The following is a 22,350-nucleotide window of genomic DNA, read 5'->3' on the forward strand; positions in this document are numbered from 1 at the left end:
CTCTTAGAGCCTTCTCAGTTACTATTTGAGGTGGTTATTTTCACTTTATAAAGGGGGAAACTGTAGCTTACAGAACTACTAGGCTGCCCGAGTTACACATCTTGTAAGGCAGTGGTGGGGAACCTTTCTTCTGCCATGGACCATTTGGATATTTACAACAACATTCATGGGCCATACAAAATGATCAACTTAAAAATTAGTGTGCTGTAGATTTATTGAATTTCGAGTCTCGCCTGTGGTTGCCTTGGCAGGGCCAGATCAAATAATCTTGAGGGTCTTATACCACCCCTGATGGAGTTTGGATTTAAAACTAAGGCATGTGCTCACTCCTAAATTCCAATCCGTATTTGTTGACTAGCTCATTGTGCAATCTTCAGCTTATTTAAGGTCTTTAAGCACTCAACTCATCTAATACAGTCAGTGAAGGCTGTTGTTGAGAAGAGACAAAAGTCCTAAAAAATTTGCTTCCTAGGTTGGCGCCACAGCTCACTTGGCTAATCCTCTGCCCGTGGTGCTGGCACCCTGGGTTCTAGTCCCGGTTGGGGCACCGGATTCTGTCCCGGTTGCTCCTCTTCCAGTCCAGCTCTCTCAGCTGTGGTCTGGGAATGCAGTGGACGATGGCCCAAGTGCCTGGGCCCTGCACCTGCATGGGAGACCAGGAGGAAGCACCTGGTTCCTGGCTTTGGATCGGTGCAGTGTGTCAGCCGTAGTGGCCATTTTGGGGGTGAACCAATAGAAAAGGAAGACCTTTCTCTCTGTGTCTAACTCTGCTGTCCAAAAAAAAAAAAAAAAAAATTGCTTCCTGATGGAAAGTAAAGCTAGCATCAGTGCTGTCAGAGGAACAAAGCAACTGTAGAAAAAAATTTTCAAGTATCTTGTAATCAATAATTTCATTTTGGCTTTTGGTAATTAGAGACTTAGAAAGTTCTATTTGTTTCCCTCCAGCTCTGTGTCTTGGGAATCCTTGTAATAGGATGCTCTCTGTGGAGTTCTTATAGAAAATATAAATTAAGGCAGAAGAGTGGAAGTGTTACTTATATCTCAGTTACAAGGACTGTTATTGGACTTTATTACAATTGTGTGTTAAAATGAGACATCTGATGAATTCCTAAAGGAACTTTATCAGTCAGTTACAAAGAAGTCAAGAAAAGTTAGTAACTTGACCAAAGTAGTGAAAAATACCAGCAGGTGGACTTAAACATGAAGATGTCACACAGGAATGCCCTGTGTTTAGCTGCAGCATGACATTTCCCTTCTGATCTTTTTACCACTAAGAATATGGGAGTCTTAATGTGCCTAAAAGTCTCCTGGTAGAGTGGAGAGATGGTCAAAGGCACTGAGCCAAGGATGTCTATCTCTCCGTAGTTGTACCACCTGTCCTGGACCAACCCATTTTCCTTTAGCCTGAGATACTACATCTGTAAAAGGCAGGAGATGGATCTGGACATTTTAAAGATATCCTGTATGTCTATCCATCCTGTTATGTAGAGTCCTTATGGAATGTAGCATATGCATATATTCAAATATGAAAGATTGAATCTATGGAAGAAAACTTAGTGAAGATTGTTTATTGGGGTAGGCGTGGTGGGGCACCAACTAAGCTGCTGCTTAGGATGTCCACATCCAATATTGCTGGGCCAGTTCAAGTCCTGGCTGTTCTGCTTTCCATCCAGCCTCCTGTTAATGTGCCAGGGAAGCAGTGGATGATGGCCTAAATACTTGGGTCCCTGCCACCTAAATGGGAGGGAGTTTCTGACTTCTAGCTTTGGCTTGGCCCAGCCCTGGTTGTTGCTAGCATTTGGGTAGTGAACTATAAGATGGAAAATCTCTCTGTATCTCTCTCTCTCTCTATGTCAGTCTTTCAAATAAATAAATAAATAAATAAATCTTTTTAAAAAGATTATTTTCATGTGCCCATCATATGACAGGCATAGTTACAGACAGCGAGCCTGCAATGGTAATTGTTTGCAACTGACTAATTGGGATCAGACTTACATAAATGAGTGGTTACTCTATGTTCTTGTTACCTAGTAGCAAATAGTTCTTTTGCTTCAGCTCCTGACTGTCAGCATTGTTCTAGGCACTTGGGACTTTGCAGTGAGGAAAATAAAGCTGTCCTGTTGCTTGCATACTAAGGGGCTGTGCATAGTGCAGCAGACAGTAACTTACTGCTGTGGCTTGTTGGAAGATGATGGGTGCTAAGGGAGGAAACGTAAGGAACTGGGAAAGTGAGGCTGTGGAGCTGGGAACCCTTTTCTGTGTTTAAGGAGGCTCGTGAAGGTAGACCTGTGTTTAAGGAGGCTCATGTGGTAGACCACATGGGGAAGATGGGATTTGTACAGACTAAAAAGGAAGATGGAGGGAGGGGTTAGCCAAATGCCTATCTGATGTAAAAGCTGTTTTAGGCAGACAAAAAGAAAAACAGGAAAAAAAAAAAAAGGTCCTATAGTGTCTGCCAAGGGGGAGCTGGTGTGGGTAGGAGTAGGAGCAGCAAAGAGGTTAGAGCAATAAAAAAGAGATCTAAGATAGCAGGATCAGGTCATTTGGTTCCATGTAAGCCATTATAAGAAACGTAGAACATTGCTCAAAAGGGTGATTATGCATTTTGCCATTTTGTATGGCATATTGGGATGAATAGGAGAAGATACTTAGGGGTGGAGGGCAAGGGGCTTCAGCCACCTGTGGCCCACATGCTGTCTGAAGGCGGAGGTGCTGTCAGTAGCTCTGCATATCTGGGACTTGTTCTGCAGCACACCTGCCTGAGAACTCTGCCTTCCTGCCTTTGGAGTAGATTTGAATCCCTGGCATGTGCTAGGCTATACAGGAAGTGTTCTGTGGATGTGATCTCATGTGCTCCTTACAGCAGCCCTGTGATGGGTAGGAGCCCAGTGAAGCTGAGTTCTCTTTTATTATATTGCTTCCTGTATTTACATTGGGTTTCTCTGACTGTACATGGCTCTTGCTTAATTATTGTTGAAGCTTTAAAATATCAATTTTTTTCTCTGTACCTAAATGTTTTTTTCAGGATAATTTCCTAATTAAAAATATTGCATTTCTCTGCTCAATAATTGTTTAAGGACTTTAGAGATCCCTTTTGGGTGACCATGAAGAAGCAGTGAGTCAAATATGATCAGATTAAACCAGTAGATGTTTGCTTTAGAATTGGAATAGAAATTTATTATTTTTTTTTTACTTTGAAAAAGAGAGAGAGAGTCCCCCCATCTGTTGCTTCATTCCCCAAATACCTGCAACAGCTGGGATGAGACCAAGCAGAAGCCAGGAGCCTTGAACTCAATCTGAATCTTCCACATGGATGCAAGGATTAACCATTTGAGCATACCGTTTGCTGCTTCCCACGACATGCATAACCGGTATTCCAACCTGGGCATGCTGTATGGGATGTGGGCATCCTAAGCAGCAACTTTTTATTTTTTTTTTTTTTTTTGAGATTTATTTATTTATTTGAAAGTCAGAGATACACAGAGAAGGAAAGAAGGGCAGAGAGAGAGGGTTTTTTTTTTTTTTTTTGGACAGGCAGAGTGGACAGTGAGAGAGAGAGACAGAGAGAAAGGTCTTCCTTTTCCATTGGTTCACCCCGCAATGACCACTGCAGCTGGTGCGCTGCAGCTGGCGCGCTGTGGCAGGTGCACCGTGCTGATCGGAAGCCAGGAGCCAGGTGCTTCTGCTGGTCTCCCATGCAGGTGCAGGGCCCAAGCACTTGGGCCATCCTCCACTGCACTCCTGGGCCAGAGCAGAGAGCTGGACAGGAAGAGGAGTGACCAGGACAGAATCCAGTGCCCCGACCGGGACTAGAACCTGGGGTGCCGGCGCCTCAGGCAGAGGATTGGCCTATTGAGCCACGGCCAGAGAGAGGTCTTCAACCCACTGGTTCACTCCCCAATTGGCCACAACGGCTGAAGCTGTGTCGATCCGAAGCCAGGAGCTTCTTCTGGGTCTCCCACATGGGAACAGGGCCCCAAGGACTTGGGCCATATTGTACTGCTTTCCCAAGCCATAGCAGAGAGCTGGAACAGAAGTGCAGCAGCCAGGTTTTGAACAGGCGCCCATTAAGGATGCCAGCACTGCAGGCAGCTGCTTTACCTGTTACGCCACAGCGCGGGCCCCCTAAGCAGCATCTTATAAATATTGGGCCAACCAGCCACCCTTATTTGTTAGCATTTTCCCCCAAATTTCTCAAAAAAAGTATGTGTCTTGTGCAATTATCTAGGTACTTGCTAGCAAAGGTTGGAAACTTCCTTAAAAATAAAATGGGAGAGCTCAAAATGCAGTTCTAGCTATGCTGAAGCTCAGCGATAAAAAGGAATGTTTTACAGCTTGGGAAGGGGTATGAAGACCAAGTTGTGGCCCTGTGCCTCTCTGAAGCTGGTTGGAGCTCCTGATGGCCCTGATATAACCCCCTTTTGCTTTAAAGTGACCGTCAGTTTGTTTTCACTTAGGCCCAACACGAGAAGATCATCTCTCAGCACCAAGCAGTCATCGTAGCCACTCAGTCTGCCCAAGCGCTGCTTGAGAAACAGGGTCGCTATCTCTCTCCTGAGGAAAAAGAGAAGCTGCAGAAGAACATGAAGGAGCTGAAAGCACATTATGAAACAGCACTGGCAGAGTCGGAGAAGAAAATGAAGTTGACGCACTCGCTGCAGGAAGAATTAGAGAAGTTCGATGCTGATTATAGCGAGTTCGAGCACTGGCTGCAGCAGGCGGAACAGGAGCTGGAAAACCTGGGGGCAGGTGCAGACGACTTCAATAGTTTAATGACCAAATTAAAGAGGCAGAAGAGTTTCTCTGAAGACGTTATTTCTCACAAAGGGGACCTGCGGTACATCACGATTTCTGGAAACAGAGTGTTAGAAGCCGCCAAATCTTGCAGCAAGAGAGACGGCAAGACTGACAAGGGTAATATTGACACCTCTGCCACCCACAGAGAAGTCCAGGGCAAGCTCGATCACGCTACTGATCGGTTCAGGTCTCTCTACTCTAAGGTAATGCTATTTTTATTTTTTAAGGGGAAAATCTGTGGTTATTGTTTCCACTCTGTCCTCTTAACTTTCCTTTTGGGATTAGAAGTAGGAAACCTGAAAACCGAAATAGCGAGTAGAGGTAGTTCCAGCCTACTTCCCTTGTATTCTTTCGTTCTGAAAAAAGTGTTTAAAGATTGAGAGCTCCCAGTTTTTTATTTTTTGTGGAAGCCTAAACTCTAAAACTGTGCTATCCAACCTGACCACCAGATGGCATTTATGTATTGACTCCAAGCATATGGAGTGGCTTGTGGCCACTGAACTTGGAAAGTATGCAAGTATTGTCTTAGGTCTCTACACAAACATTGCAAGTGATTGTATTACAAATACACTTGATCAGTATGTTACTTTAATAATCAACAACTAACAAACTATTCTGCTTCTTTTGCTTTTGTGAATAAGTACAAGAGTTTTGTTTAAAACAGTAAGAACACATTTCCTTGTTTGCTGAACAGTAAGCTGAATTGATAGGATTTACAGACTATTGCTGACTTTGGGTTTTGCTTCATTCTAATGTACAATTTGCCATTTGCTCTCCTTTTGTTAATGAATCTTGTGCAACTTGCAGAAATAAGTTATCAAGCACGTTGGAAACCTTCCCATAAAATACATACCTGCATTCCCGGTGTGTAAACCCCAGTGGGAATATGCCTTGGTAAACCTGCCTCCTTTGACCGTTGTTGTCTTTATCCTTTATTCTGGATTAAAATCATCCCTTAAGTGAATGTTTTTGAGTTGGTATAAATCTAAGCTGTCTCCTCATTTTTATGTTACTTTTTGACTTTTTAGAATATACTTCATATAAAAGAGAATATCTGAGAACTATAGAGTTTTCATTAACTCTTTTTTATTAATTAACTCTTTTTTCCCAGGTTTCATAGTTCATGGGTCGTAAGTTTATTTGGCACATGTTAAAAGTCAAGTTTAATCTCTCACCCCAACCCTTTTCTCTTGATTTTTAGTGCAATGTTCTTGGAAACAATCTTAAAGATCTGGTGGACAAATACCAACACTATGAAGACGCTTCTTGTGGACTTCTTTCTGGACTCCAGGCCTGTGAGGCCGTGGCAAGCAAACACTTACTTGAACCCATTGCTGTGGACCCCAAGAATCTGCAAAGGCAGTTAGAAGAGACCAAGGTGAGAGAGGGGGCACGCCTCAGCGAGCACCAAAGCCAGCCCTTCAGTAGAGTTACTGGAAGGCTTCCGATTCCCACACTTCTGTGATAATTTCACTCAGGGTAGAGGAGCGGAGGATTTGGGAGAAGTGCATTCCTCCCTCCAGAGGAAGTTGTGTGTCTTCACAGTGCGTTCGTTCTTTTCCTGCTGCCCTGACCGGTTTGCTGTGGCTGCAAGGCCTGTTACTTGCATTCCACAGCAGCTTCTGCCCAAACAAAACCTAGAGTTGTTTAGGCCTCTTATTTATCCAGATACTTTTTTTTTTTTTTTTTTTTTGGACAGGCAGAGTTAGACAGTGAGAGAGAGACAGAGACAGAGAGAAAGGTCTTCCTTCCGTTGGTTCACCCCCAAATGGCTGCTATGGCCGGTGCTGTGCCGATCCAAAGCCAGGAGCCAGGTGCTTCTTTCTGGTCTCCCATGCGGGTGCAGGGCCCAAGGACCTGGGCCATCCTCCACTGCCTTCCCGGGCCACAGCAGAGAGCTGGACTGGAAGCGGAGCAACCGGGACAGAGTCCGGCGCCCTGACCGGGACTAGAACCTGGGGTGCTGGTGCCTCAGGCGGAGGATTAGCCTAGTGAGCCGCAGCGCCAGCCTTATCCAGATACTTTTCATTGTTTTTTCCTTCATTAGAATTAAGCTCCGTGAGGGCAGATCTCCCTCTCTGCTTCGTCCATTGCTGTTTTCCCAGTGCCTAAAATGGCTCAAAGCAGATATTCAAGAAATACTTGTCCAGTGTCCAGATGCAAGGGAAGGACTATCACTGTCATATTCAGGAACTCTAAGGACCAGGACTAGGGTTCCTATATAGGATCCTCATGATCCATGGAGATACAAAGTCAGTTACTATTACTTAGCACAGTTCTGAAGAAGTCTGCTTCTCTTTCTCTCTCTCTCTCTTTTTTTAAAATTTATTTTATTTATTTAGAAGGCAGAGATAGAGAATGAGAAAGAGAGAGAAAGAAAGAAATCTTCCACCTGCTGGTTCACTCCCCAGGTGCCTGCAGTGGCCAGGGCTGGGTCAGATGGAAGCCAGGTGTAAGGAGTTTCTTCCAGGTCTCCCATGTGGGTGCAGGGGGCCCAAGAACTTGGGCCATCCTCCACTGCTTTCCTAGGTGCATTAGCAGGCTGGGACTCGAACTAGCACCAGTGTGGGATGCTGGTGTGTTGCAACTTTACCCATTATGTCACAGCACTGGCCCCCGTTTTCCCTTTCAGAAATGCAGGTTTAATGTCAGACTTCTGCCACTGTGGGAATCTTTATCATCCCCACACTGCAGAGGGAGTCTCTGCTATTTTTAAAATTTAAAGTATATTTAAAAATTCTAATGTAAACAGAGGTAGTATTTTTTTATTATTTAATATGACCAACAATTTTGAACTTGAAAATTTCATCTAAATCTGTGAAGAGTCTTATGCATAATTGTGATGAAAGTAGGCATGGACCTCAAAATTAATTTGTACCGAAATAAAAATCTTTCAGTTCCCCACAGACCTTTCAAAGTACCCTCCGCACTCTGTGATATTAAGTAGATAGGTGGCGGTAGCTTAGTACTGCCATGGCTGATGATTCAGTTCTGTTGCCAGGATTGCCTGTTAAACAACTGCTGTTTAAGTTTGACTGTGTGTCAGTTACAAAGTCAGAAATCACTGTGTTGTTAACTAGAAAGAAGAGTTCCACTGGGTGACTTAACATTAGGCATTGCCGGGCACTGGCCTCTGCAGTTGGAAGAAAATGAAGTCATCCTGGAAGTGAATGTTGCAGTTAAGACCAAACTGAGAGAAGGCCCTGTAAGGGAGGTGGAAGCAAAGGATGAGTGGAGGGCAGGAGAGGGGCAAGGAGGTAAAGAGGATGGAGTCATTCTGGGGCTAGAGAGTTAACCCAAACCCCTACCCAGGCGTCAGGGAGATGTCTTGAGTGAGGTCAGTACCACCATATGGATACAGCTTCCCCATGGGTTGTCTCCTGCCTTCAGACATATTTTTTTCAGTATTTTTCTTCCTTAAAGATTTTATTGATTTATTTGAGAGGCAGAGTTACAGACAGAGAGAGAGAGAAGTCTTCCATCCACTGCTTCACTCCCCAGATGGCCACAATGGCCGGAGCTCCTCCCATCCGCAGCCAGGAGCTTCCTTGGATCTCCCACATGGGTGCAGGGGCCCAAGCACTCGGGCCATCTTCCACTGTTTTCCCAGGCCATAGCAGAGAGCTGGATCAGAAAAGGAGCAGCCATATGGGATGCAGGTTCTGCAGGAGGAGGCTTAACCTACACCACAGTGCCAGCCTTCAGTGTAGCTTTATTTGTTTTTACTTTCTTTTTTTTTTTTTTTTCCACAAGCATAAGAACAGATCTGTTGTAATTAAGTTTTCAGTTTCCACTTGGATAAGTGCCCAAGGACAGAATATATGGTGGCGGAAATGAAGATACTGAGATGTTAAGGCTGTTATTTTGGTAGGAAATGCCAATAGTTTAAAATAATTACTGTGATTTCCTATGTTACATGTAGTTAGGACATAATGCCCTATATAAAGAAAGGTATAGAACATAGAACATACATGTTGAGTTAGACCTATGTTAAAAACCAGATTATATCCTGTATAAACTAATTTTTATGGAACTAGAGCAAAACAGAGAGAAAATCCCAAGAGAATGCTATAGCTTTTTAATTAAATAGATATATGGATTAATTTTTAAAACAGCAAAATTTATTTGCTAAGCCCTGTAGAAAACAACTTCTTTAGGCACTCAGAGAAATATAAAGAGAGACATCTCAAAGGAGAATGAATTCTAATTAAGCCACAGCACAATTTTAAAAATTAAATGTGTGCCTAAGGTTTTCCCTGGCATATGTACATATTTTTTTATAGATGAAAATACTAGTATGTAGTGAGGATAAATTTTTATGAGGATTAGATAGTCTCCATTTAGAAAAATTAGCAACATGTTAAAATTATTTTTCTTTTACCAATAATATAAACACATAAAGCTAAAACAAAAATCATTCATCTACATCTAACATACTAACTTCTATTTATATTCTGTGGTAAAATGAATTTGACTTGGGGGTACCCTGTTGATTCATTTGAGGTATTTCTGTCCAATGCATGTTGTTTTTAGCATTCCTATTCAGGGGATTATTAGCTGTGTTGTCAACAGCCTAATACCACTGGGCTATGTGACACACATCAAGATCTTGGAGAGAATAAAAGAGGATTTTAGCCCCATCATAGACACAGAAGATAGGATTCTGGGACCATTCTGAGACACAGGTTGGGAACTAGTTAAGGGGCCAGATTTCTTGGACTCTCTGGTGGTGTCAAGCAAGGAAACTTTCATAAACTGGACAAGTGCCTGCAGCTTTAGAGATCAAGGCCACAATTTTACAGAAGTCCCTGTTGCAGATGCTTCTTTCATGTTTCATTTACTTTTATTAAAATCATTTCAAAATAATTTAAGGTACACATTTGAATATATCAATTTGAAGTTTTGTTCCAAAATAGTACCATAACCACCACTAACACTTAACTATGACCTGATACATGTAATAATTGAAAACTGTTAACCTTTTTGAACACAGTTTTGGAGAATCAAGGCATGGGCTGATTTGGAGAGAAGAAATAATGATGTATCTACTTCTTTTGTAATCCATTTCTAGGTGTTAAGATGGAAGGCACAGCCATATTTGGTATTGGGTGTTTTTCTAGAACCACAATAACTTTTACTATGTTTATTCATTCAGTGAACATTTTTGAAGTGGACCCATTGTTTGGTTTTACAAAAACACAGAGATGTTAAAACCCTGTTTCTGTCCTCAGGGAACTCATATTTTGAAAAAAATTTGAGGATGGGAGAAGCTGTTCTTAATTTTTTAACATTATTTAGAAGATCTAAATAAACATGTGATATAAATATGTTTATAGAGCAAGTCCATGTCTCAAGGGATTTCTGTCACTTTTTAAAACTAAATCTCTAAGAGAATTCCCCAAATAGAGTTACTTTGATGTGCATTTTTTTCTGCTTAAAAAACCTGCAGGATCTGGTATTCAGGTCACAAATTCCATGTTAGCCATAGGTTGGTGGGTTTTCAGCGTATACAGAGACTGCCCATGTGTCCTCATAATTTCTTGTATCATAAAAAATTAATTGATATTTTAGCCATAACCCTTAGGTATTTATTTTAAAACAATAATAAATACTGAAACAGAAGAGGAACTTTTTAGGTCTTATACCCTTGCTTATTTATTCATTCATTCTAGAAACTTTTATCAGGTGGTGGCTATGTGCCAAGCACTAGACGGAACACTATGAATAGAAGGTTGAATAGAATGAGTTCCTGGTTCTCAAGAAATTTACAGTTTGATGGAAGACATGGACTTCCATCAAATTAAGAAATTGTCACTGGGTGATTGTGGAAGTTCCTGGGGGGAAGTGCTGAACTAGGGGTGTGAGGAAAGAGGAAAGGCTTCCCAGCTGAATATAAAGGAACAAGCAAGTGCTAGGTTCAGGATTACGAGGGTATAGGTATGTGAAAAGATTAGTATGTAGAGATATGAAGGCTTTGGGTCTAGCGTGAACAGATGCTCAGATGGCTGTGTCATTGGACTTTGTGGGACAGAAAGTGGACAAAGGTGGGACTGAAGATAGCATGGGCTGTCTTTTGTCAGTAACATGAGTGAGGGATTGTCTTGAAGTAATCCAGAAATACAAAAGTCTGATTATTTAAAATACGTATGTTAGATATATATATATATAATATATATTGTATATAGTAAATATATAAAATATATAGAAATACATATATATATTAAGCAGGTAAAATTGTCAGGGCTTGGTGCTTGATTTGTATGAGGAACAGATTGAGAGGACAGACTGCAGTAGGCGCATCAGGTTTTCTACTTGGGTAATGAGGTGTAACCTCAGGAAGAAGTACTGGTGCAAGGAACGAGATGATGGGTTCAGATCTAGTGCTTCTGAGTTCTAAGGTGATTGTTTACACCCAGATGGAAACATTCAAGAAGCAGTTGGAAACTTGAGCCCTTGGCCAGGCATGAGTTCATCTACAGTTGGATGTATGGACTTGGAAATTTGAATGCAAGACTGGAAGAGGAGTTCAAGTACCTTAAGTGAAACTGAAGCTAAGCATAGGGCCTCTGTGGCCAGCCAGGCCACTGGGGCAGAGATGTGTCAGGGGTGTTCAGATTGCAGGGCCAGACTTCGGGAAGACTTTGCTGTGGTCACGCTTCTGCCCCTCTTCTCCTCGCTCCCGCTGCATCTGCTTTCTCAGAGATCCACAGGGACCTCCATTCAGGAAGTTCAAGAAGGCATTACTCTTTTGGTTTACATTGTCATTTCTAAACCAATAAGACATTGCTAACCTTTTGCAACATCTGTCTTACCTTTAAGCTGAGGGAATGTATTTGTTCCTTTTTCATTACTGTAAGAAAACACCTAACCCCGAGGGACTTTAAAAAAAAAAAAAAAAGGTTTGCTTATCTCACACTTCCGGAGGTTGAACGTCCAGGCAGCAAGGTGCTGGCTCTGCAAAGGTCCCATTGACCGCACCACTTTGTGGCAGATGTCATCATGGGAGCGCGCATTAGAGAGGGAGAGAGCAGGTGGGGAGACAGGAGCCAGAGAGAGGAGAGTCCCTTTCGTAATAACTCACTCTGTGAGAAGCCAGGGTCCCTGGAGAATGACCTTAATCCCTTCTCAGGGCACTCAGGCAATGACCTAATGACCTCACTTCTTAAAGCCCCCACCCCCCCTTTTAAGATTTATTTATTTATTTATTTGAGAGTTAGAGTTGCAGACAGAGAGGGAGAGACAGAGTGAGAAAAATCTTCCATCTGCTGGTGCACTCCCTAAATGACTGCAATGGCCAGAGCTGGGGTAATCCAAAGCCAGGAGATTTTTCTGGGTCTCTCATGTGGGTGCAGGGGTCCAAGCACTTTGGCCATCTTCTGCTGATTCTCCAGGCTATAGCAGAGAGCTGGATCAGAAGAGGTGCAGCCGGGACAGGAAACGGCGCCCATGTGGGATGTGGGTAGAGGCTTAGCCCACTATGGCACGATGCTGGCTCCCACTCCCCCTCTTAACATGAACTTGTGGAGGTCGCACTTGAACCATACCCAAACAATAAGGACAGAATTATTTGGGGCTCATTTCCACCTCTGTGATCACATTATTTTCTGCCTCCTCTCCCATTCCTCTGACTACAAGAACCCTCCCTGACCCTTTACCATGTCCTTCTCTGGTGTCGCTGTGCTTTGGCCTTCAGCGGTTGCATCAGGTGTCCTAGCTGACAGTTCTGCCTATGTAGTTCCAGTTTGTGCTCAGTGTCCTCCATATGAAGGTCCCAGAAGCACCCTGAAGTTGTGAATTTGAGAATGGCAGCTACTTGCCACTGAAATTTGTTCTTACTTTTGTTCACAAACTCTGTAACTTACCTAGGCTCAAGAACTGGATGCTTCTTATCTCATCCTTTGTTCCCACTCTGTTGAGCAGTACTAATAAAACATCCTGTGATGATGGAAACGTTCTGTAATTGCTGTGGCCAATATGGTGGCCACTAGTCATACCTGGCCACTAAGTGCTGGAAATGTGGCTTGGTCCGCTGAGGAATTGAATTTGTAATTTTATCTGATTCTAATTTATTTAAAATAAATTTAAAAACCACAGGAAGTTAGTGGCTACTCTCTTGCACAATGCAGCTTCAGTAACATTAGCAAGTCCTTTGTATGCTTTCCATCTCTGCAACTAATTCCACTTTCTCAGCCCAGACGGAGTAGTAAAACTGCGCTGGTCCTCAGCCCTCAGTGTTCCTCACTGCATTTTCACTCCTGGCATCTCTGATTCATTTCTGTCCCATTAAATTTTGCCCTTGCAGGGTCACAAATTTAGCCTTCCTATTATTCAGCCCTGAGGATGTTCCTACTCAACCCTTTACTCAAATGATTTGAATAGCTATGCATTCTTTTTTTAAATTTTTAAAATATTTATTAATTTATTTATTTGAGAGGCAGAGTTACAGAGAGGGAGAAAGAGAGATTGTCCATCCTCTGGTTCACTCCCTAGATGTCTGCAGTGGCTGGGGCTGGGCCAGGCTGAAGCCAGAAGCCAAGAGCTTCTTCCTGGTCTCTCATGTGGGTTCAGGGGCCGCAGTACTTAGACCATCTTCCACTGCTTTCCCGGACCATGAGCAGAAAGCTGGATGGCAAGTGGAGCAGCCAGGACACTAACCACCCATAGAGGTTGCCGGCCTCACAGGCTGTGGTCTCATCTGCTACACTGCAATGCTAGCCCCGTAACACCCCATTTCTACAGGACAAAATGTAAACCATTAGCCTAACATTGTCGGTCTTCCAGCCCTATTTCTATATATCCACCCATGCACATTCTCAAACTGGACAGGCCTCCCCACTTCTCCTGTGATTTCTCTATCCGCATCTTTGTGCCTTGTATTTGTCCTGCTGGGAAATGTTTTCCCTCTCCATTTGTACATGTCCAGATCCACAGTTTATTCAGGCCCCGACTCAGTGTCACCACCACAGAGGAGGCCCTCATTTCCCTCTCTTCATGTCAACTTCCAGTGATTTTTCTTACCTTCAGGATTTATTACTTCCTGCCTTCGACTATAAGATCCTTGTGAATAAGCTTTGTGTCTGCTTTACTTTTCTATTTTCATAAAATGCAGCAAACCTTTTTGAATTTGTTAGATGTTCAGTAATTTTATTGAATTAACTGAAGTAAATAGGAGTAGATACTGATTCAGGATCTAATGATATGGTAGTCTTTGATTGTCTCCTTACTTGCAGTCAGAAATAGTCCCAAAGGTGTTTTTTGTTGTTGAGTTTTTCTTTTGTTGTTGTTTGAAGCTTTTGTTGTTATTATCATTGTTATTGGTGTGTGTTTTTTAAGAGATTTATTTGTTTATTTGAAAGGCAGAGTTAGAGAAAAAGAGAGATTTTCCATCTGCTGGTTCACTCCCCAAATGGCTACAATGGATGGGGCTGGGCCAGGCTGAAGCCAGGAGCCAGGAGCTTCTTCCAGGTCTCCCACATGGGTGCAGGGGCCCAAGCACTTGGGCCATCTTCCACTGCTTTCCCAGGTGCATTAGCAGGGAGCTGGATTGGAAGTGGAGCAGCTGTCACTAGAACTGGTGCCCATTTGGGGTGCTGGCACTGCAGGCTGCAGCTTTAATCTGCTGTGCCACAGCATCAGTCCCTATTGCTGCTGTTGTTTTGATGTTAGGGGGATAGTGCACAAAATCTAGAAATGGGGTTAAGGGGGAGCAGAAGCTAAAGTAAGAGGGTAAGTCAGGAACCCGGCAAATTATTGTGAACAAGTGCTCTAGGGTTTATTTCCAGATTGAATTTGTGCTCTCTACACTGCCTGATTCTTTTGCTAATGTTGCTTTGTAACTAGCATTATTCTGAGAACTCTGGGTAAGTTTACAAGGATGAGAATTTTTATGATGGAAAATTTACTCTGTCCAATGTATCTTATTGTAAATGATTTTTTTCATATTTTAAACATATTATTTATTCCTCTGCAGTATAATTGAAAAGCTTTTAATCCTACAGGCTCTGCAAGGACAGATATCAAGTCAGCAGGTGGCTGTAGAAAAACTGAAGAAAACGGCTGAAGTGCTGTTGGATGCCAGGGGATCGTTACTTCCAGCCAAGAATGATATCCAGAAAACACTGGGTAAGATATTCATTGTTTTGTTTCCTGTCTCACTGGTAAATTCTGAATAAAGGGCTTTTAATAGATATGGAAAAAGCACTCACAAGAATGTATTGCATTATTTGTCATCCTTATCTCTGACCTGTAATGTTGAATCTGGGAGAAGGTATGCCTTCTTTGGCAGGTATACTAGAACCTTGGTGGGGAGCTATGTAGCTTGGAAAGAGCATATTTATATTTAGAATGTATACTGAGAAAACTTTATATTGTCTACTACAAAGAATAGGACACTGTAAAATCTACTTGGTTGATAGGACAGGGCAGAGCTAGACTTCCAATTTAGGGCCAAAATAGACTGTGAGTATCCTTATCAACAGTGGGAGAAAGAGTTCCAGAACTTAAGAGGTGTGTTTTAAAGCAGTGTTCTCACGTCTCTGTGGGCAGCTGGGAGTCTCACAGGGGTCCAGTTACCCCAGTTCTTCAGGGAAACTAGACATTTGTATATAGTTATAATAGTGCTTCTGTGCCCTTTGCATTAGATAAACACATTTCTTAAGAGAAAGGGCTATTGTACAGTGGAACTTCAAAAAGTGTGTGGAAAAGTAAAATTAAAAGATAATATTGGTGTAAACAATATTTTGAAACCCATGCATAGTTCTTTTCCTAAGACATTTTCCATGAGCTTTCTGAAGACCTTTCATGTTATCTTTGTGTCTACCCGCAGTGTTTTTACTAAATGCACAGTGGATTATTAACCAGCTAAATGTTGTTTACTGTCTTTAACACATTTTTTTGGTTTTCACTTTGCTGTTTTGCATAATATTTAACATGTGGGTTGAAGTTATTATATATTTCTGTTTAGTCATGTGTGAAATAAAAAAAAACTTTCATAGCAGATGCCTAAATATATGTTTCTCCCAGAATAGAGCATGAATTAAAATCTGAGTAGAAATTTTATATAAAGAGAGGAATATAAGTTCATTCTTTTATAACTGCTCTGTGGAAGGGAAGTCCTTTACACTCTGGTACACATCCAAGCTTTATTGACCATGAACCCCATTAATAAGTAATTTTATGTTTATAATATTTATAAATTACACATCCATATTACTAGATTATTATATGTATTATAATTCCAGGCACAAAACAATATAGAATTTTTAAGTTTAAGATGTAATTATGAATGGAAGTTCTGACATTTTGTTCCTCTGTCCCAGTGAGTTACCTTGCACATCCACATTGAGGGTCACTGCTGTAAAGACTCAGGCATGATGCTTTGAAGGAGATAAAAAGAAAACTTACTTATTTGTATTTCTTTTCTTTCTTTTTTTTTTTTTTTTTTTGACAAGCAGAGTTAGACAGTGAGAGAGACAGAGACAGAGAGAAAGGTCTTCCTTTTTCCGTTGATTCACCCCCGCCAAATGGCCACTACGGCCAGTGTGCTGCGCCAATCCGAAGCCAGGAGCCAGGTGCTTCTTCCTGGTCTCCCATGCAGGTGCAGGGCCCAAGCACTTGGGCCATCCTCCACTGCCTTCCTGGACCACAGCAGAGAGCTGGACTGGAAGAGGAGCAACCAGGACAGAACCGGCAATCCAACAGGAACTAGAACCCGGGGTGTCGGCATTGCAGGCGGAGGATTAGCCTAGTGAGCTGCGGCGCCAGAGGCATTTTGACATGTCCTCTTTTTTTTTTTTTCTTTAAAGATTTAGTTATTTATTTGAAAGTCAGAGTTACACACAGAGAGAAAGAGAGATCTTCCATCCTCTGGTTCTCTCCCCAGTTGGCCACAACTGCCAGAGCTGTGCTGATCTGAGGAAGCCAGAAGCCAGGAGCCAGGAGCTTCTTCCGGGTCTCCCATGTGGGTGCAGGGGCCCAAGGACTTGGGCCATTTTCCACTGCTTTCCCAGGCCACAAAAGAGAGCTGGATCAGAAGTGGAGCAGCTGGGTCTTGAACCGGCGCCCATGTGGGATGCCAGCACCGCAGGTGTAGACTTTACCTGCTATGCCACAGTGCCGGCCCTGACATGTCCCCATTGTTAAGTGTACATAGTTTGATTTTGAGTTCTTTAAAATTCATGTTATATTAATATTTTCAAAATTCTTGCTGGCACAATTTCTTAGAAATTTTGCAGCTGTATTTCAGATATAGAGGAGTTTCTTGAAAATCCAACTCCTCAGCAAAAAGAAAAGAAACATACATTCTTGTAGCAGATTTCATTTTGTACTTTTTCTAGAATACTTTTTTGTTACTAAAATAAAAAAGGTACTAATGAGAATATTTGATCGCTAAGAAGTACAGAGCTTACAGTGTCTTAGTTTAGGCTCCTATAACAAAAAGGTGTACCCTGCGTGGCTTAAACAGTAAGCAGTAATTTCTCCTAGTTCTGGAGGCTAGAAGCTCAGGGTCCAGATACCAGTGTGGACAGGGCCCTCTTCCTGATTGATAAATGGCCCCCTTCTTGCTGTGTCCTTACCTGGGAGAGAGCGGCAGAGACAGATCATCTTTCTCATTGCTCTTCTAGGGATTGCTCTAACCACATTCATGAGAGCTTCACCCTTACTGCGTGCTCTGAGAGGAAACACTTAGACCATGCTCACACCTCACTCAACCCAGTGTAGAATGCTCCTGTCACCAGATCTGGGAGGTTTTGTTTGCCTATACAACAAGCACTTTCCAGTGGATGTGCCCACCTCATTTGCTGTCATTTGGTTGAGTTCTGACTCTGTCTACCTAGAGAGAACATCAGATCCCAGAGTTCAAGGGCTCAGTTCCCTCAACCCCCATTTAAGATGCTAGTCACAGGTTCTGGCTTGTGACTTGTACTTCTGAGCAACTGGCTAAATAGTGAGGTTTCCATGACCCCAATCCTTGAGTACATTTAACATTGAAATTACGAAGGATACAGATGAAAGAAATGCTTAGGGTGAAGCGTGGAAAAAAGATGTGTTGAATGTGCATACCCATTCTCTGCATGCCATCCTCCAGAAATTTCATGTGTTCGCCTCTCCAAAAGCTCCTAACCCTTCTTAAAATTTTTTTACTAATAAAAAGAGAACAGATTTCATGTCTTTCATAGGCACAGTTCCAAAAAGACACCATACTGCCCTCCCTTCCTCCTTTCTCCCTTACTCAATCCCACTCCTTCCTTCCTTCTCTCTTTTTTTTTTAATTAATTTATTTATTTGAAAGTCAGTGTTACACAGAGAGAGAGAGAGAGAGAGAGAGGTCTTTGATCCGATGGGTCACTCCCCAATTGGCCACAATGGCTGGAGCTATGCTGATCCGAAGCCAGGAGCCAGGAGCTACCCCCAGGTCTCCCACACAGGTACAGGGGCCCAAGGAATTAGGCTATCTTCTTTTTTTTTTTTATTCAACTTTTATTTAATAAATATAAATTTCCAAAGTACAACTTTTGGATTTTGGAAAAGCAGCTTTCCCCCTACATAACCTCCCTCCTACCCGCAACCATCTCATCTTTGGGCATCTTCTGCTGCTTTCCCAGGCCACAGCAGAGAGCTGATTGGAGGTGGAGCAGCCTAGTCTCGAACCAGCACCCATATTGGATGTCAGCGTTTCAGGACAGGGCATTAACCTGCTGTGCCGCAGCACCGGCCCCTCCTTCTCTTTCTTTAATTCTTACAAAAACATGCTTTCAATCCATTCTAAAATCACAGGCTTAATGCATCACTAACCATAGTACTCAACAAATAAAAAGTAGCAAGACCACAGTTCTACAGGAATATAAACAAGGGCTAAAAAAAAAAAAAATCAAACCACAAGTTGTTCATTCATTTCTATACTTTTTCTTTAAATTTTTGTGTTAACTTACACATATCAGAAAATATGAGCTTTGTCTTTTTGGAATTGACTTATTTCACTAAGTATAATGGTTTCCAGTTGCTCCATTTGTTGCAAATAACAGGATTTTGTTCTTTTTTATGGCTGAGTAGTATTCCATAGGGTATATACATCACAATATCTTCATCCATTCATCAGCTGATGGGCATCTGGGTTGATTCCATATGGATGCTTCATTTTATAGGCATGACTGATTATTTCATGGCCCATTGGTATCAACTCAGCCTTCAGTCTCTCTCACTTCCGTGAAGGTCAGGAGCTGGGACTGAAAACTTCAACTCTAATCACATGGTTTGTTCCCCTGGCAAGCAGCCCCTATCCTGAAGCTATCCAGGAGCCCACCACGGGTCACTTCATTAGAAAAGACATTCCTGTCACGTAGGAAATTCCAAGGAAATTAGGAGCTTTGTTGGTCACTGTATCACTCAAGAGATTATGAAAGTCTTAGCAGATCTGTATCAGGAACTTGGGTCTAAAATCAAATATCAGTGCAGAAGATACTTCTAGTACCCCCATTGATCAGAAAATTATAAGGGTTTTAGGAGCTCAGTTCCGGGAGCCCATGGTCAAAGACCAAATACATGTTTTTTATGTTATCAGAACACCACACCTTCCAAAGGCCCCATCTCAAAACATGCAGTCCATAGCCAACAGTAACACTCAATGTGTTAATTATATGAAAATAGCTAACTTTGTTTGGGAGCCCACTCACCATGGCTAAAGATATTGTAGAAATTACTCACCTGTTAATGCACAGAGTTGCCCAATTGAGAAGCAGCTCACCTGCTAATCTCTCTTTTTTTTTTCTGGGTATAACATTTTTAATCACTTATTGCTGGCATGTTGATCAATCATATTTTGACATACATGATAAATCAAATATGGTAGAAAATAGAATGTACTTAGATACTTAAATTTTTCACATATAAGAAGATTTGTTCACAAAGAAATGATACCAGATTTTATTTAGAAAATTTTTTTAATAAATATAAATTTTGAAAGTACAACTTTTGGATGGTACTGGTTTTTCCCCCCATAACCACCCTCCCACCTGCAAACCATCCCATCTCCTACTCCCTCTCCCATCCCATTCTTCCTTAAGATTCATTTTTAATTATCTTTATATACAGAAAATCAACTTAGTATATACTAAGTAAGGATTTCAACAGATTGCACCCACACAGACACGCAAAGTATAAAGTACTGTTTGAATACTAGTTTTACCATTAATTCACATAGTACAACTCATTAAGGACGGAGAGCCTACATGGGGATTAAGTGCACAGTGACTCCTGTTGTTGATTTAACAATTGACACTCTTATTTATTTATTTATAGATTTTATTTTATTTATCTGAAAGAGTTACAGAGAGAAGTGAGAAGTTGAGACAGAGAGGTCTTCCGTCTGCTGGTTCACTCCCCAGATGGCCGCAAGGGCTGGAGCTGCACCGATCCGAAACCAGGAGCCAGGAGCCTCCCCTGGGTCCCTCATGTGGGCACAGGGGCCCAAGGACTTGGGCCATCCTCTACTGCTATCCCTGGCCATAGCAGAGACCAGTATCGGAAAAGGAGCAGCCAGGACTAGAACCGGTGCCCATATGGGATGCTGGCGCTTCAGGCCAGGGCTTTAACCCACTGTGCCACAGCGCCAGCCCCGGCACTCTTATTTATGATGTCAGTAATCACCCAAGGCGCTTGGCAAGAGCTGCCAAGGCTATAGAAGCCTCTGAGTCCACAAACTCTGACCTTATTTAGGCAAGGCTATAATCAAAGTGGAAGTTCTCTCCCTTCAGAGAAAGATACCTCTTTCTTTGATGGCCCATTCTTTCTGCTGGGATCTCACTCACAGAGATCTTTCATTTAGGTTATTTTTTGCCAAAGTGTCTTGGCTTTCCATGCCTGAGAAATTCTCATAGGCTTTTTAGCCAGATCTGAATGCCTTAAGGGCTGATTCTGAGGCCAGAGTGCTGTTTAGGGCATTTTCCACTCTATGAGTCTGCTGTATATCCTGCTTCCCATGTTGGGTCATTCTCTCCTTTTTAATTCTATCAATTATTATTAGCAGACACTGGTCTTATTTATGTGACCCCTTTGACAGTTAATCCTATCTTTATTATCAATTATTAACTTAAACTGATCACTTTAACTAGTAAGATGGCATTGGTACATGCCAACTTAATGGGATTTGGAGTCCCATGGCAGGTTTCTAGCTCTACTGTTAGGTCACCTGCCAATCTCAAGCTGTAATTCCGACCATCTGCTTTTGCGACTTTTAAATTATGGATCATATTTGAATCTGTTTACAGAATCTTGGTGCTGATTGAATGCCTTCTTCTTCCCTACTTGACATTCCTATGGGTTTTGTTGTGTTTTAGAAATAGGAGCACAATTGTCTCTTTAAATCATCTAAACTTAACCTCTCAATTCAGTGAAAATTTGTCAAGCTGTTTTTTTTTTTAACAGTGTAGTGTTTGAACAATCAAAACAGAAATATTGTTTGGTTATATTATTTTCCATATAATTTCTTTTACTGAAGCATTCCATAATGTATCAGACTAAGGTACCCAGAAATAATTAAAATGCTTTTCAAATTCTTAGACAATAAGAGATCAATTAAATTCACAATTAAAAACAGATCTGTTTTGCAGAGACAGATGAGTATTAAAAACCATTGTTCTTTGAACTCCTCATGGGTCTATAATATAGAATATAGGATGTTAAAATTAAAGCATTGGGACTGGCTGTGTGGCACTGCAGGAAAGGCCACTGCCTGCAGTGCTGGCATCCCTTATGGGTACCGGTTCAAGTCCTGGCTGCTCCACTTCCAATCCAGCTCTCGGCTGTGGCCTGGGAAAGCAGTGGAGAATGGCCCAAAGTCCTTGGACCCCTGAGCCCGACTGGGAAGACCCAGCGAAAGCTCCTGGCTTCAGATCAGCCCAGCTCTGGCCATTGTGGCCAACAGGGGAGTGAATCAGCAGATGGAAGACCTCTCTCTCTCTCTGCCTCTCCTCTCTCTGTGTAACTCTAACTTTCAAGTAAATAAATAAATCTTTTAAAAAAATTATAGGGCATTATATTCAAGTGAAAACCAGGACAGAAAGGATTTGCTTAGCATCATAAATCTTCAGAATTGAAAGTAGAGAGCTGGCGCCGCGGCTCACTAGGCTAATCCTCTGCCTAGCGGCGCCGGCACACCAGGTTCTAGTCCCAGTCGGGGCGCCGGATTCTGTCCTGGTTGCCCCACTCCATGCCAGCTCTCTGCTGTGGCCTGGGAGTGCAGTGGAGGATGGCCCAAGTGCTTGGGCCCTGCACCCCATGGGAGACCAAGATAAGCACCTGGCTCCTGCCTTTGGATCAGCGCGGTGCGCCGGCCGCGGTGGCCATTGGAGGGTGAACCAACGGCAAAAGGAAGACCTTTCTCTCTGTCTCTCTCTCTCTCTCACTGTCCACTCTGCCTGTAATAAATAAATAAATAAATAAAAATAAAGTAGTGTGTCTCATATAAGATAGGCTAACCCGTTGAGCTTATTTTCCCACTTGTCTGCTATTCAAATTTTCTTTTGGAAAAAAAAATGTTTATTTGGAACACAGAGT

General features: G+C 42.3%; 1 protein-coding gene across 50 annotated transcripts in view; it reads left to right on the forward strand.

Annotated features, from left to right (window-relative positions):
- DST (dystonin) overlaps positions 1-22,350 on the forward strand; it is a 483,923-nt gene that overhangs the window by 345,528 nt on the left and 116,045 nt on the right. For all 50 annotated transcript variants that reach the window (XR_007923259.3, XR_011388661.2, XR_016233970.1 and 47 more), the window contains 3 exons: positions 4,458-5,000; positions 5,999-6,175; positions 14,796-14,919. Coding sequence is in view for 44 of the 50 variants with exons in the window: in XM_051855540.3 (XP_051711500.2) it covers positions 4,458-5,000; positions 5,999-6,175; positions 14,796-14,919 (844 nt within the window). In the remaining 6 variants the exon portion in view is untranslated. The remainder of the gene's footprint in view (positions 1-4,457; positions 5,001-5,998; positions 6,176-14,795; positions 14,920-22,350) is intronic.

This window comes from Oryctolagus cuniculus, chromosome 5 (genome assembly GCF_051225735.1).
Source record: "Oryctolagus cuniculus isolate XC-2025 breed Fujian yellow rabbit chromosome 5, ASM5122573v1, whole genome shotgun sequence".
Taxonomy (NCBI): domain Eukaryota; kingdom Metazoa; phylum Chordata; class Mammalia; order Lagomorpha; family Leporidae; genus Oryctolagus; species Oryctolagus cuniculus.